The sequence below is a fragment of the Hyla sarda genome, chromosome 1, assembly GCF_029499605.1.
Source record: "Hyla sarda isolate aHylSar1 chromosome 1, aHylSar1.hap1, whole genome shotgun sequence".
In the NCBI taxonomy this organism is placed as follows: Eukaryota; Metazoa; Chordata; class Amphibia; order Anura; family Hylidae; genus Hyla; species Hyla sarda.
This window is the reverse complement of record NC_079189.1, coordinates 53,660,989-53,678,538: the sequence shown is the minus strand read 5'-3', so window position 1 is coordinate 53,678,538 and position 17,550 is coordinate 53,660,989. Positions and strand designations below refer to the sequence as shown.

General features: G+C 45.4%; 1 protein-coding gene across 2 annotated transcripts in view; it reads right to left on the bottom strand.

Annotated features, from left to right (window-relative positions):
* ACOX3 (acyl-CoA oxidase 3, pristanoyl) overlaps positions 1-17,550 on the bottom strand; it is a 136,424-nt gene that overhangs the window by 94,043 nt on the left and 24,831 nt on the right. For both annotated transcript variants that reach the window (XM_056555032.1, XM_056555033.1), the window contains exons 2-4: positions 12,961-13,126; positions 9,316-9,549; positions 6,844-6,918 (exon numbers count right to left, since the gene is read on the bottom strand). In XM_056555032.1, the coding sequence (XP_056411007.1) occupies positions 6,844-6,918; positions 9,316-9,549; positions 12,961-13,126 (475 nt within the window). The remainder of the gene's footprint in view (positions 1-6,843; positions 6,919-9,315; positions 9,550-12,960; positions 13,127-17,550) is intronic.

Genomic DNA, 17,550 nt, shown 5'->3' with positions numbered 1-17,550 from the left:
ATCTTAGCATAAACCAGATAGTCCCTTCAGGAGGGAAAAAACAAGGATGGTCGAGTCGACAACTCAAGTACAGACCCGTACGACAAGAACCCTGATCCCCGCACCCCAAGTGAAAAAGGGATTGGCAAGAGCGCTAGGCACAGAAGGCGCAAGGAACTGGGTGGACGAAGCCCCCAGGCTCCAGCGGCAACCCTCGCCGCCTGGAGGAGCCACCGTGCGATCCAAGAGGGATCGGAGCCCCGTACCCCGAAGTTGGGCAAAAAATACAAGACCTGTTGAGGGTTAATCCAGATAGTGATGAGGAGGCGCCTGAGTCACCCTGGACAGAGACCCCGGAAAAGAACACCCGGAAGTACAGGGGGGGGGGGGGTTGAACCGACAGACACCCCAGGAGGCCCCATGTCAGAACAGAGGTGCTCAACCGCCCCGGAACTGCGGAGACAAAATCACCGGCAGCCCCTGGGCGCACTCACCGAGCAAAAGAAAGGTGCCTCTACTCCTACAACGCGGTCCTAGCATATGTAGATACACAGACATGAGGACCCCACGACAACAGTGGCAGACCAAGACTGCAGACATGGAGAATACGCAGACATCCAAAGGACCAGCAGGAAGGGAGGCATGCCCACAGCAGACCAACAGTGCAACTTAAAAGAGAACAGAGCGACGCTGCTGTTGCTGCAAAAGGTCCTGGAACCCACAGACAAAAAAAAAAAACACACCCCATCTCCTAATGGTGCCAAACACCAAGGCTGCAGTCGCAGACTAAGGAGAGGAAGAATTAATATGGAGCAGGAAAAAGGCAGACACAGTGTGACCTACAGGAAGAAAGGGTCCTAAGAACCCACATGCACACACACACTGCGGGACTGCACCTGGGAGAGAGACACCGGACTACAGCTGAAGTGGCAGCCGAATGTGGGAGGTGACCAGGTGGATTAGAACACCAAGCAGATACAGTCTGGCCATAGGGCAAAGAGACCGTGGCCACGTCTGGTCCCGCACACGGAGACACACAGTGGAGAGAGATACCAGCCTGTAGACAGAGTAGCAGGCATGCAGAGAGGGACCTGCCAAGCAGGCAACCCTGTAAACCAGTATGTGGTGCAGTGTATAAGGCACATGGGGCAACTTGGAGAGACCCACATGAAAACTATCACAGCAGCAGTGAACTACCGTCCACGGGGTGACAATGCATGGTAGATGACCCAAAGTAGCAGTCTGGCCGAGCAAGGAAACACCCGAGGCATTGGTGAAAAGGGAACAGCCAGACCGGAGATAACGGAGCACCTATGACAAAGGTGGAAGGGCGGGAATGCCAAGAAACCCCGCCCCTGGAGAGAGATAGAGGGAAGCAGAGGGACCGTGGAATGCATCCCTGACATCCGTATAGTGTCCGTGGGACACGCTGGGTCAGTTGCACGCATACCACGCACAACAGTGGGGTACTGGAACACTAGCCGCAAAAAACATCTGCCGTCGGCAGAAGAAAATATGCAGACCACTGTCTGGCATACTGGTATGGGTCCTGAAGACACATCGGTCACTTCTCCATATACCGCACCCAGCAGTGGGGTATTGGAACTGCAGCAACAGATACATCAGCCGTGAGACATGTGACAAACGGCAGAGGAAACCATGCAGACCACTCTCCGGTCTAGAGGTATGGGTCCAGAGCAGACAACAAGTCATTCCATCGGACACCTCGCACAGTAGAGAGGTACCGGAAGGCCAGCCGCAGGTACTTCAGCTGTTAGACGAGTGACTCTAGGAACCCAGGACTGCAGGCATTAAATTTAAATCAAACATAATGCAATGCAAGGATTGGTCACAAGAGGGCGCCAAACTACACCAAATGGTGTGAAAAGCTGCAGTTTATTTTTTTTTTATTTTTTTTAAAGACAACGTTGCATCAACTATAACTATTTGTCCAATAGGGACTTAAACTCCCACAAGCAGTTCTCCTCTGATGAGGAAGAACAGACAGCGGGCAGCCTCAGGAGCGGCGGCGACAAGGAGCAGCACGCTAGAAGCTCCGAGGCTAATAGAAGCAGACGGAGCCGCTCCGAGTACAAAGCAGCGCCGCCTTCCAAAAAAGGTGGAGGGGGCGGGGCTAAACTCTGCCAGAGGCACACAAGTTAAGGCCACAGGGTAAGCACCCATGGGCCGAAAAGGAGCCGAGGAGCGCGCAAACCTGGAGGGGTGGCGCTGCCTGACCCCTCTGTTTGTGCGCTGGCTCAGGGGGAGAGAAGAAGGCCATATGTGACAGGCAGCAGGAACCACCATAAACCCCGGAGCGCGCTAGCACAGGGAAGAAGGGCGGAGCTATGTGCAGGGAAGAGAAAAGCACCTTACACCTGCCGGAGGGAGCTGCAGCCTCGGTGGCTGTCCTAGTAAAAACACAGCCACCACAAATAAGGACCCCAATAAATAAAGGACAGAGTCCCCGTAGGATCCATCAGCCATGGGGGGTGGGGGGTTGGGGGTGAGTAAATACTCACCTGCAGACGCCAGTTTCTTATACTCACCTCAGGCGTCTTCAACCAGCTTATGGCCACACTGCATCATACCAGGCTACCAGGTTAGCGGGGCGAGCAGGGGCAGTGGGGGACCCGGACCCAGGGTGCAACCTCCAGGCACTGGCCGTTGGCGGGAAGGGGTTAACAGTGCATACTCTTATGACCCATGCCCCTTAGCTGCATATGGGGGAACAGGTAGCGCCATGCTCCTGAACCCCCACCTGAAAAAAGGGGAAACAAAAAGCCTTTACTAGAAAATAATAAAAAAAGACCAGATCTGGGGAGCACCCAGAATCTAGGTCTGCCTCCTAGATGACACTAGATAAAACTGGTTGCCTCACTGCAGGTGTCAGCGCCTCCTAGTGGCAAGAGCACATACCCTCAGTTAGGTGTCCCCCAATGAAGAGCGACCGAGAAATATAGATATCATGAGCATGAGACAGAGGGGGAGCATGATCGTATGGACAGTAAAACTGCCATGAGCACAAGGACAGTATGATTGCCACGAGCACATGAACAGTGAAAATCCCTTAATGTATGAACAGTGTGGGTACTATGAGCATACAAACCACACAGTATCATAAGCATATGAACCGCATATCATGAGCGTAAGATTTGTGTAACGAACATAAGTGTATGAACCAAATAAATGCCATGAGCGTGTAAACACAAATGCCATGAGCGTTGAACAGCATAAATACTGTAGACTAATGAACAGAATAAATGCCATGAGCGTATAGGAAGAATAAATACCATGAACGTATGAAAGTATAAATGCATTGAGCCTAATAAAATTATAAACCATTACGATCGTGCGAACAGTATAGGGTCCATGCGTGCATGAATATTATAAATACCGTGAGCGTATGAATAGTACAAATGCCATAAACGTGTGAACAGTACAAATACTAAAGCGTATGGACAACATACCTGCTGTAAGAGTATGAACCGTATGCCCTGAGCGTATGAATATTATAAATGCCATGAACATATGAAAGTATAAAAAGAAAAACGCCACAAGAGTGTGAACCATAAAATGCCATGAGCGTATGGACAGAAGAACCCTATAAGCGTATAGAAGTGTGACATCTCGAAGGAGATTTAGCATGTCTGGTCCAAAAGAGGGTGCCGAGGAATGAGCAACAATCAAAGCACCACCATTCACAGGCTAGAATGACCCAAACTACCATCTTGCAGGATATGCCGAGGGAACATGAAGTGCGTGCTAACCGGAGGCAAAAACATGAACTATAGTAACAAAAGTATGTTACTAGTGACTGTGATAAACGCTGAGTGAACCGAACCCATGAGTGACCGAACTCTAGCATAGTATACATGCTTAACCAAGTAACGTACTGCGACCATGCTGAGCAGGTCGGGTTGATGCGAGCAAGTCGTGTGACATAATATTGTATATAGGCAGAAACAAAAGGGAAAATCCAGCTCCCAAGGTGCAAATACTATAAAACTTAACATTTACTTCATCCAATTAAAAATAAAAAACCACGGTGGAAGTGAGTGGTGACATGTCCCTCTAAAATCGAAGTGAAACGCCAGTATACATGCTTAACCAAGTAACGTGTCGCAACCATGCTGTGCGGGTCGGGTTGATGCGAGCAAGCCGTGTGACATAATATCGTATAAGACGTATGTAGGGAGCAACTACTCTGCAACGTGTCCGTAACAGCCGCAGGCTAAAGTCACCCCGAAGATGTGTCAGGATAACAGCCAACCAGAAACCTATTAATGACTTGATGCTCTGAAGACGTGTCAGCAACATCGATTGCGATATTCCCCCCTGAAGATTAGTCAGGTATAATGGTGAATTATTGCCTGTGTGAGTAACTGTTGCACTGATTATTCATCGTTGAACAACAGCGAGCCCTTGGCTACCCCTGAATAAACGTATCAGGTATATTGGCAACCAATGACTAGTGGCATGAGGATGTCCCGAAAAACGGGTCAGTGAATCATCCTCTGTGGTAATTCCCCCTGAAGATGAGTCAGGATTAATGGTGAAACCCCCACCTATGTGTTATGCATTTACTTGCGTACGTGTCCATGTTTATTGCAACAACCGCCTGTCCACGTGACAGAATTAGTGCCTCCACACCCACAAGATAACCAAGAAGAAAGATAGAAAACCTCTGCTGACCGAAACCAGACTAACAACTTAAATTAGAATAACCGACTCATGACCTAGGTACTATTCCTCTCCCGTCATGATGCCTTGGAAACGAGCCAGGAAAATGTGGTACTATCGTAAGCAATAGCGTGCTACAAAAGATGCATGATGGATAATACGTCCAATAAAATCTAACGACAACCGTCTGGTATCACTACAACATAAACCGCTTGCAGAAACGTAAACAAAGTAACTTAAAACACTTTTTTTTTTTAAATACATATACATACACCTACCAAATGTTTTTTTTTTTCTTATTTACGATCGAACAGGTAATTGAGTACATTTGACTATATCTGACAATCGTGCATAACTATGAAAATTTTAAATTTTTTTTTTTTAACCATACCCAACACCTGACCCTGAACAGTAACGTGTGACAACAGGGGCCGTGACCAACACGGGTTTAATCCTGGTCTCTACCTGTGCATCCTTAACATCGCTGCTCTTTTATTCCCCACACCCCCTTTTTTTTCTTTTTTTTATTATTTGAAATGTATATATACACATATATACACATAAACATACATTATATATATATATATATATATATATATATATATATATACACACACACACACACACACACCCTGCATACACATATACATACACACTCTCCCCTTTCGCCATCACTATCGGAGCACGTGAAATACCTATGCTGACAGCACCTGTACGGCGGTGCCCGGTTTAAGGCACCCTCGGCAGCGCTGTAGTCCCCTCACACAAGCCCCCTGTCATAGCACAACATGAATAATGCACTAGACTACACGGGAAAAAAAATGAATAGCCGCAACGCCGGATACCGGCCCTTACCACATGTAGACCAGAATACATGCTACCACGCTGCCGCCAAAACGCACCGTATGCACCTGTGGAGGGGGTGGCGTGCGTTTATATATCCAACGCCCCTCCCACAAACACAGCCTGATAGGCTTAACACTTGTTATGGGTAAGAGAGTGCCAGTTAGTCATCTCCTCCATCCTACAGATCTGATTAAATTTCTCCGTGGACTGGGCTTTGGAGGGGGAATCCTCTGCCACCACATTAGAGGAATAAGTGCCTTAAAGGCTTATCACCCCTTTAAAGGGGTACTCCGGTGGAAAACATTTTTTTTTTTTTTAGCTCTTTATAAGTCAACTGGTGCCAGAAAGATTTGTAAATTACCTCTATTAAAAATTTTAACCCTTCCTGTCATTTTTAGCAGCTGTATGCTACAGAGGAAATAATTTTCTTTTAAAATTTATTTTTTGTCTTGTCCACAGTGCTCTCTGCTGACACCTCTGTCTGTGTCAGGTACTGTCCAGAGCAGCATAGGTTTGCTATGGGGATTTTCTCCTGCTCTGGACAGTTCCTGATACAGGCATCAGGTGTCAGCAGAGAGCACTGTGGACAAGACCAAAAAGAAAATCAAAAAGAAAAGAATTTCCTCTGTAGCATGCAGCTGCTAAGAAGTACTGGAAGGGTAAAGAGATTTTTTTAATAGAAGTCATTTACAAATCTGTTTAACCTTCTGGCACCAGTTCATAAAAAATAAAAAAGTTTTCCATCGGAGTACCCATTTAAAGGGGTAATCCTGTGGAAAACCTTTTTTTTTTTTTTTTAAATCAACTGGTGCCAGAAAGTTAAACAGATTTGTAAATCACTTCTATTAAACAATCTTAATCCTTCCAGTACTTTTTTAGGGGCTGTATACTAAAGAGAAATGCAAAAAAGAAATGCATTTCCTCTGATGTCATGACCACAGTACTCTCTGCTGACCTCTGCTGTCCATTTTAGGAACTGTCCAGAGCTGGAGAAAATCCCCAGAGCAAACATATGCCGCTCTAAACAGTTCCTAAAATGGACAGCAGAGGTCAGCAGAGAGCACTGTGGTCATGACATCAGAGGAAATGCATTTCTTTTTTGGATTTCTCTTTAGCATACAGCCCCTAAAAAGTACTGGAAGGATTAATATTTTTTTAATAGAAGTGATTTACAAATCTGTTTAACGTTCTGGCACCAGTTGATTTAAAAAAAAAAAAAAAGTTTTCCATGGGAGTACCCCTTTAAGGATATGGACTGATATAAGTGATAAGGCTGTATTATGATGATGGGTTGTGGTGTACACACAAATCTACAGGGTATTGATGATGACTTACCTCCATACTTTGTATCTGATCTAGAAATTTCTGATGCCTCTCAGAACCCGAATTTCCAAAAACATTACCAAAGACCTGGGAAATGGAAAAACAGTTATGTGGCGATAGTAATGGAGCTCTATATCCATTAATACACCTGGAAGCACTCCAGGCACAATTAGGAGAGAACAAACATTATTACTTTGTTCCAGGCATACAATCAGATCATTCATATAAATGCAGCAATGAGGCCATTAAAGCAAATATTATTGCATATGATTCCACATTGGCTTCTGACTTGGGAAATAATTTTCTAAATATCAAACTCAAAGTTTCTTTTTACTTTCCATACTAAGAGGCTCCTTTTCTTTTCATTTTTGTATAGGGGAGGGCAACAACAATTCTATTTTTTGACATGCACACGTACGTTTTCGCCCTTTTTGCTTCATCAGGGGGCGTGACACGCCCCCTGAGGAAGGTAAAAAGGCGAAAAACGTACGTTTGGGGCTGGGGTGAGGAATCTCAACACAGGGTGCACAGTTTGTCATTATTTAATATTGCATGTGTTCTTTCCATATGTGGTTCATTAGTGTTCTTAGACTTTCTGTTTTGCTTGCTATATGCAGCTGCTCCGAGTGATATGCACTTTGTTCCTCTATTGATTACATATGTGTCCCCGATAGATATATATATATACACACACACACAATATTTTCAAGTATACCCCTCATTTTTCTATTCTGATATCTTCTCTGCCTTTATTCATTTTAATATTGTATGTGACATTTTATATATATTCAATAAAGTGATCATCAGTGTTTTGTAATTGTTGTTACCTTCTGCCCTATTTTTTGGTGGTGACAATCCCTAATTTTTTAGAATGATTCCTTGACAATAAGCAGATCCTAAAGATTCCCCCTGTCAGAAAGTAAGTGTTCAGTTTCCCTGCAGCGCCACCACAGGAGATATTAATTATTAGAGACAGTGCATATAGTCAACAGGCTGTCTGTGTTATGCAGGACAGGTCCTCCAGAGAAATAGTCTTTACAGTCAACATGCTGTCTACCATGGATAACCATTAAAAAGTACCTGTCGTCAAACCATATTTTTCAAACTGACTCAGATTATATTCCCTAACTACTCCTAACACCCCTCCTGCCCTTAAAAAAGTATCAAACCTTTCCCCTTGCTCACACTGTGTGAGCTCCGGGTAGGAGAAAGTGGGCGTTCCCAGCAGGCATGACATCAATGAAGCCTGAGAGAGCTGTGCCTCGCACGCACTTCCTGAGTTTGGTCTCCTGCCAGGCTGGGAGGAGACCAAACTAACTGTTTGACTAGCGGCAGGGAACAGAACAGAGCCACCTAGTGGCCGTTTTTTCAATCACATTAAAAACATATAAAGGTTGAGAATTTTAACAGCAAGTAAATTGCAAAGTGTCTTATAGTTACATAAGGAATAATATAATAAAAGTTTAGTTTGGTGACAGGTACTCTTTAAATCATAAAATAGGCTGCCATACTTACTGAAACAAGGGTATGTTTACCTTTTCATGGCCAGTAACATATATAATACATTGTGACTTGAAATTTGTGCCACTGTTGGAATATAAACTTAGAAGCACAGTAGAGTCCAGTTCAATTTTTAAAGCTCTATGGAGGCTTCTTCAGCTCCCCTGCCTTGACCCTTGGGATGTTCAGCTTCGTACTATACCTGATGTTCTACCTCTAGCTCCTGACAAAGCTGCTGTCTTTATCTTCTGGCCTTTTGCACCCTGACCGCTCTCCTGTCGATGACTTTTGGCTCACTTCTTGACTCTGCTCAAAACATTGGCTTGTCTGCATCCTGCTGGGAAATGGTTATATCCTGCCCTTGTATCAGATCAGTAAGTATAAAGACTTTTCTTGTTGTAAATATGATTTAGGGCTCCGTGCCTTGCATTTTGAGCTCTATTCAGAAAAACAGAGCTCGGACCGCTATAAAGATACACTAATATCATGGACAGGAAAAAAAACACAATGGTACTCATCTGTCCCCCATTCCCTGCTGAGCACTCTCCGACTGCTCTTGCATCTCGACACATATGAAAAGCCCACTTAGCCAATCGCTGACCACAGTGGTTACCCTCCTCAGCTGGTGAATGGCTGTGCAGGCATTTCCTATAGGTCAGGACACAAGCAGAAAGTGCTCAGTAGCAGGGGTCTGGCACTGACACAACAGCACTAGCAGGGGACTGGTGCCTGGTGAGTACCAGCAAGACCAGTGTTCTTCAACCTGCGGACCTCCAGATGTTGCAAAACTACAACTCCCAGCATGCCCGGACAGCCGTTGGCTGTCCGGGCATGCTGGGAATTGTAGTTTTGCAACATCTGGAGGTCCGCAGGTTGAAGACCACTGAGCTAGACAATGGCTTTGAGTCGTTCATAAAGAAGACTTTCTCTCTCTAGATGCTTTTCTTACCTCTAAGCAGCCAATGAAAATGCCTTTGCACTAACCTGTGTATTAAGGAAATATTTAGCAGACAGGGACCAGTCATACATGCCCAGGCAGTTGATGAGGAGAAAAAGTTTTTCAGGCTTTTGTACGGTGTCATCGAAAGTCAGGAAGTCATATTCAAATATCCTCTTGCACCGAAGAAAAGTCAGTTCTCTGTACTTCTCCAAAGGAATCTGCTCTCCAGGTTGACGGTAAAAGAGCGGATCATTCTCTAGAGTAGAGAAGATCTTGTTCTGGGGGCAGAATAAGAACAAAAATAACTGTTTATTGTGAGGAGCTCCATGTATCTCCTGCACCTCTGAGTATGATACAAAGAAGGAGAGGAGGTGTTGTGAGATACTACGCCACATTATAATCAAAATATTGAGTAGAAATCCCAAAGCTGACCTATTTTTTTTTTGACAGATTAAAGGGGTACTCCGCCCCTAGACATCTTATCCCCTATCCAAAGGATAGGGGATAAGATGTCAGATCGCTGCGGTCCTGTTGCTGGGGACCCCAGGGATCGCTGCTGCAGCAGCCCCCTATCATTAATGCGCAGAGCGAGATCGCTCTGCACGTAATGACGGGCGATACAGGGGCCGGAGCATCGTTACGTCATGGCTCCGCCCCTCGTGACGTCACGGCCTGTCCCGTCAATACAAGTCTATGGGAAGGGGGCGTGGCGGTCGTCACTCCCCCTGCCATAGACTTGCATTAAGGGGACGGGGCGTGATGTCATGAGGGGCGGAGCCATGATGTCACGCTGATCCGGCCCCTGTATCGCCCGTCATTACGCACAGAGCGAACTCGCTCTGTGCAGTAATGATGGCGGGGTGCCGCAGCGGCGATCCCCGGGGTCCCCAGAAGCGGGACCGCGGCGATCTAACATCTTATCCCCTATCCTAAGGATCCAAAGGATAAGATGCCAGGAGCGGAATACACCTTTAAGGACCGGTTCACACCATGTTTGTAGTGTACGGGTGACGGATCGGGTTGGGGGGAGCGAAAACCGGCTGCTCTCGTATCCCACCTGGACACGGCCCATATATAATGCATTTTAATGAGCCGACCGGAGTCAAACGCTGACTCTGGTCGGATCATTTTTGCCCTGTATATGGTATACCACGGTTTTAGGTCCGGTCAGAAAACCGGATACGGGGCAAAAATGAGCCGACCGGAGTCAGCGTTTGACTCCGGTTGGCTCATTGAAATGAATGGGGTTCGGGATGGATCCGGCTGGCATACGGGAGTGACTGGTTTTTGCTCCCCCCAACCAGATCTGGCACCCGTACACTACAAACGTGGTGTGAATTCAGCCTTAAATTATGTTCTGCAGCTTCTTAGTTATGTCTATTTCTGGAAAATATCTAATACAGAAGCTAATATGGAGGTTCTCACTCTCTCAGGGATGCAGGATAAAGCTCCCACATGAAGGAAGATTTCTTGTTCAGGGCCGACATTTTTGCTGTTAATTAAAAAAAATTAAACAACTTGGCAAAAGAGTATGATTTCCTGCCTTAAAGGGGTTATCCAGGAATTGAAAAACAGAGGTAATTTCTTTCAAAGACAAAAATTACCCAGGTTGGGTGTGGTTCTGCAGCTCAGTTCCCTTGAAGTGATTGGAGCCAAGTTGTAATACCACACCCAAAGTGGAGACAGACAGGGTGTGGTCTTTGAAAGAAGTTAGGTCTATTTTTTTGATTCCTTGATAACCCCTTTAAGAATGGACAGGTTAATTCTTGAAGCAGACATGATATTCCATTGACATTAAATGGGCTTTGATTCCAAGAGGATTCCAAGCAGAAATTGAGGCAGAATCTATATAGAAATTCTGCAGGAATCTGCCTCAAATTACTTTGTGTGTAGGTTTCCTCATGGGGAAGTAGGTGATGTTCACACCGCAGAATGTCTGTGCAGAATTCCACATGAATATTCCCCACAGACATTCCTCTGCCACAGAGTAGCTTTGATTTCAATGGGATTCTGCTGCACTGTTGGGATGGCAATATTGCTGCCCCAAATGTTTCTGGCAGGGAAATTCAGATTCCAGCATCCGCAGAAAGAAAATTCAAGTCTATTCTTTTTGTGGAGTACACAAGGAAATGCATTGCTGTCTATGAGACAGCGCATTTCTGAGCGGTCCTAGCGCCGCTGGTTAGTCAAATGTGGGGAATGTTCGCACATTTCGCACATTTTTCACCCATGTGAACCCGGCCATATAGGAATTCAGCTTTTCCCCTTTTTGTGCCATGTGAATATGCCTTTAAAGGGGTACTCCACTGGCCAGCCTTCCGGCTGTGTTCCGAACATTAAGTTATGAATGCTGTGTGCGCGCTGCAGGAGTCAACCACACCCCCTTGTGACGTCAGGACACGCCCATCAATGCAAGTCTATGGGAGGGGGCGTAACACCCACCACGCCCCCTTCCATAGACTTGCATTGAGGGGGTGTGGTCTGATGGTACAAGGGGGCGTGGCTGACCCTCGCACCGTGCACAGAGCATTCGTAACATTAGTTTACTGGCCAGCCTTCCGGCTGTGTTCGGGAGTACTCCTTTAAGGTGTTTCCAGGATTTTAAAATGGATTGTCTTTTCACATCAATATTAGATTGGTGTGGTTCCAACTCTTTGCACCTTCATAATTCAGCTGTATGAATGAATGGAGAACAACAATCCTATATTTTTAGAAGTGGCTCAGCTCAGTCCCAAATAAATTGAAAGGGATAAAGCTATGATGAATTATAATACCAGGCTCAGACACTATGAAAAGTATGCATTGCTCACCGAGTCCCCTTCAAATGGCTGCCTGGTGGGGTTTTTGAGAGTTAGGCTTAGTTTCCACTTTTTGTGTGTGCGTTTTTCTCCAAAAAAACACCAAAACAGCCCCCATGGTGATTTTTCATTAAAAAAACACTGCGCCAGATGTTAAATGTAAATCAAAGAGAAATCGCAAAATTCTTTTTCCACTTTGCGTTTTTTCAGTTTGGCGTTTTTTTAATCCTTTTGTAAATTTTTCACTTTTTTTTTAGCTCCTTGGCGGTTTTGCAAAGTCGCAGCATATTGAGCCTATGGCGTTTTTTACCCTGAAATCTTGGAGTTTTCCTCCCATAGAAGTCTACGGGAGGGAAAAAACGCCAAGAAAAACGACATGTGGGTTTTAACTTTGATGTTTTTGCAGGCGTTTTTTTGGACTTTGGAGGAGTGACACCCGGGGCGATCTGTCTAGTAGTACAGGAACTACTACTCCCATCATGGAACAGTGTTTTCCATGCTGGAAGTAGTGGTACTACCTAAAAAATATTTTGAAAAAAGAAAAAAAAAGTGAAACACACACACACATTACGTTTTTATTATTGTCTGCTACATTTTTAGTGCCCTGGCCGCCCACATAAATTGATCCCTGTTTAAAAATTAATTAAAATGTTGTTATAAAAAAATATATATATATAAAAATTTTGTTAAAAAAAAAAAAAAAAATGTATTTAACGAAACTTAGCCTTAGTCCCCCACCAATTCAATATTCAATGTACTCAATGCAAGGATAGACCAAATAGCCCCAAGTTACTTTGGACACATAACTGCAGTTATCAGTTGTACTTTTGCTATGACTGGAGAGCCCCAGGCCGGAGAGGACAACCTTACAACTGTGTACTGTGTCTATACCTTGAATGCAATGAGGTCCTCATCTTCCAAAAACATCGCCAAGTCCTTCCAATTGAAGGAAGCCTTTCTGCGGTATTCATCGAGCGGTCCATGGGGTAAATCAGGCAGCACCTCTGCGGATGTGTCTCCTGTGGCAGCTGACTTTTTGGCACCGATCATTGCGAGTCTGCTTGAAGAAACAATATTATGTCATATAAACAATGTGAACAAACAATCAGCCATACAGCTGTCTATATTCTACGGGAGTGAGGAAGGTGAATATAACAAATGGGATTAAAGAGGTACTCCGCCCCTAGACATCTTATCCCCTATCCAAAGGATAGGTGATAAGATATCAGATCACGGGGGTCCCGCCGCTGCGGACCCCCGGGATCTCGGCTGCCGCACCCACCTGTTGCGGCTTCCGTTAACACTGGAGGCTTGGGCTCCCGACCACGGTGACGTGAGATCGTGATGTCACGACTCCGCCCCCCGTGTGACGTCACGCCCCGCCCCTCAATGCAAGTCTATTGGAGGGGGCGTGATGTCACACGGGGGCGGAGTCGTGACATCACGATTTCACATCACCGTGGTCGTGAGGCGTTAGGATGAGAGCCTCCAGCGCTGCCGGAAGCCACAACAGGTGGGTGCTGCAGCCGAGATCCCGGGGGTCCCACCGCTCTGATATCTTTCGATAGGGGATAAGATGTCTAGGGGCAGAGTACCCCTTTAAACACACTTGGAATCCATGGACAATTCTCTAGTACACGCACAATAGTTCTGAGAAGAAAAGTATTTGACCTCTTAAAAAACTGGTCACACCACAAATACAAAGCCTGGTTATAAGACAACCAAATATGCTCAGTCTATGTGCCCAGAACCGTTTTTTCTGTCTAACTTTTTCCGTTGTAGCGTGTAATTTATCATAAGTGTGTACTGTAGGTGATGAATTCCCCGCCACTTTGCACGGGCGGGAAAAGCTCTAGCTTACACTCTTGTGCTTTGCGTACAGTAGAGAGGTTTTGTACGTGTACTTTTGGTCGGCGTACTTTGGCGCCTGGAAATCGGGGTTTGCACAATTTTCAGCGACTTATTCTTAAAGTCGCATATGATAAATAAGGGTGCACTGCATGTCTAAATCGAAAACAGGTGTACTGCTACTCAAAAAACTTAAGAAACGTCTACTACAAAAGCCGCTAATATTACATGACTGCGCCATCACAGCGCCAATGATAGACGGAAAATAATTTTATTGAATGATAAATCTCCCCCCATAGTGTTTGTACCTGTGTTTGATGATGGTCTTGCAATTCTTATGCGATCTTTGCCCGGCTGTTTATTTTTAACAGCATACAAAATGAGTGTTTTCTCAGGTTTTCCTAGGTTGCAGTGCAGCCCGAGACCTGAAATGGATGGCACCTGTCTGCTTCAGCTGAAGGCACCCTGGTTAGTAAACACTGATCTATTGTTCACAGCACAGCATGGTAGGGAGCTCACTTGTGCTTTAATGAGTGGGATGGTTGATGTCTGGGAGGGAGAAAAGTGACCTCACAGTGCTCTCTGCTGACATCATGACCACAGTGCTCTCTGCTGACATCATGACCACAGTGCTCTCTGCTGACATCTCTGTCCATTTTAGGAACTGTCCAGAGCAGCATATGTTTGCTATGGGGATTTTCTCCTATTCTGGACAGTTCTTAAAATGGACAGAGATGCCAGCAGAGAGCACTGTGATCATGATGTCAGCAGAGAGCTCTGTGCTCCAAAAAGAAAACAATTTCCTCTGTAGTATTCAGCAGCTAATAAGTACTGGAAAAGTTTTCCACCGGAGCACCCCTTTAAGAATGTCCACCTCCAGAAGGCTGCCAGCACCCATCTAGATCCTGGTTTTACTAGATTTAGGCCTAGTTCCCAACACTCCCACATTGACCCCCTTCAACCTGATCTATTATGAGCCTATACATATTGGCCGTTAGGGATGGAAGGGGGAGGGTTGATACTGAAGCTCTCATGGCCTTTAACAGAAGCTTTAGGGTATGTCTACATGGCAGAATGTCTGTGCAGAATTCCGCCGAAACATTCCGCACAGACTTTCCGCTGCAACAGAGTCCAATTGACTTCAATAGGATTCTGCTGCACTGTTTACACCAGGGACACTCAAATATCTTTAGTGAGGGTCCGCTTATCCAGGTCTGCCATCTGGTGAAGGTCCGAGCTGAATGCTAAGGCCTGGTTCACAAATAGCAACCTCAGTGCCATGAAGGAAAGAGCAAACGAGCAACTGAAGTGTGGAGGATGTATGACCTGAATACTGCCACACACTGTACCCCTGAATATAATACTGCCACACACTGTACCCCTGGTATATTACTGCCACACACTGTACCATTGAAAATAATTCTGCGACACTGTACCCCCTGAACATAATACTGCCACACACTGTACCCCTGCATATAATACTGCCAGACACTGTACCCCTGAATATAATACTGCCAGACACTGTACTCCTGAATATAATACTGCCAGACACTGTACCCCTGGTATATTACTGCCACACACTGTACCATTGAAAATAATTCTGCCACACTGTACCCCCTGAATATAATATTGCCACACACTGTACCCCTGAATATAATACTGCCACACACTGTACCCCTGAATATAATACTGCCACACACTGTACCCCTGAATATAATACTGCCACACACTGTACCCCTGAATATAATACTGCCACACACTGTACCCCTGAATATAATACTGCCACACACTGTACCCCTGAATATAATACTGCCAAACACTGTACCCCTGAATATAATACTGCCACTCCCTGTGCCCCTGAATATAAAACTGCAACACACTGTACCCCTGGTACATTACTGCCACACACTGTACCATTGAAAATAATTCTGCCACACTGTACCCCCTGAAAATAATACTGCCAAACACTGTACCCCTGAATATAATACTGCCAAACACTGTACCCCAGAATATAACACTGCCGCACACTGCACCCCTGAATATAATACTGCCGCACACTGTACCCCTGAATATAATACTGCCACACACTGTACCCCTGGTATATTACTGCAACACATTGTACCCCTGGTATATTACTGCCACACACTGTACCATTGAAAATAATTCTGCCACACTGTACCCCCTGAATATAATACTGCCAAACACTGTTCCCCCTGAATATAATACTGCTAAACGCTGTGCCCCTGAATAAAACACTGCCCCACATTGTACCCCTGAATATAATACTGCCACAGACTGTACCCCTGAATATAATACTGCCACACACTGTTTCACCCTGAATATAATACTGCCACACACTGTACGCCCTGAATATAATACTGCCACACACTGTACGCCTTGAATATAATACTGCCACACACTGTGCCCTTGAATATAAAACTGCCACACACTGTACCCCTGGTATATTACTGCCACACACTGTACCACTGAAAATAATTCTGCCACACACTGTACTCCCTGAATATAATACTGCCAAACACTGGGCCCCTGGTATATTACTGACACATACTTTGGCCCTGGTATATTACTGCCACACACTATTCCCCTGCAATATTACTGCCACATGCTATTCTCCTGCAATATTACTGCCCCACGCTATGCCCCCAAATACATTTTCGACAAACCCTGTGCCCTGTCCCAACTAATTGTACCTCTGTGCCCCAAATATTTGATGCTACTGTGCCCCAGAATTAAGGATGCCACTATGACCACAGAATTTAGGATGCCACTGTACCCCCAGAATAAATGATGCCAATGTGCCACACAGAATTAATGATGCCACTGTGCTCCCAGAATTATTAATGCCACTGTGCCCCCAGAATTAGTGATGCCCCCAGAATTAGTGATGCCCCCAGAATTAGTGATGTCACTGTGCCCCCAGAATTAGTGATGCCCCGAAAATCAGTGATGTCACTGTGTCCCAGAATTAGTGATGCCGCTGTGCCCCCAGAGTTATTTATGCCACTGTGCCCCCCCAGAATGAAGGATGCTACTGTGCCCCTACATGAACGTTTCCACTGTGACTCTCCAGCTGTTGCAAACTACAACTCCCCTCATGCACAGACAGAAGGTCATGATGGGAGCTGTAGTTCTACAACAACCGGAGAGTCACAGGTGGGGGAACACAAATTTGTACAAATCAGCACACGCCAGCGCTTGCCTTCCAGTGCACACAGATCGCGGCTTGGATGGGTGCTTGCCGGCACCTCCGTTCCATTGGAGCAAGTATACACCATAACTACTGTTGGCTGGTAAATATATATCCATTCTAATAGGTGGTTGTTATATGGACTCAATTTCCATTCCGAAGTATTGAATGCCGGATTAATGAACTAAACAGACATTGTTGCAGTGGTGTAGCTAATATATTGATTATTTTATGTTATTTGTTGCATTTTATATATTACTAGATGAGTACCCGGCGTTGCCCAGTTTTTCCTTCCTCATCCTTGTTGGGGAGGAAAATAAACAAAGGAGGAAGCTTTTGACTTCATATCCCGTCCTCATATATTGTTGTCATATCCCAACCCCACATCCCGACCTCCTATCTCGACCTCCTGTCCCGACCTCCTA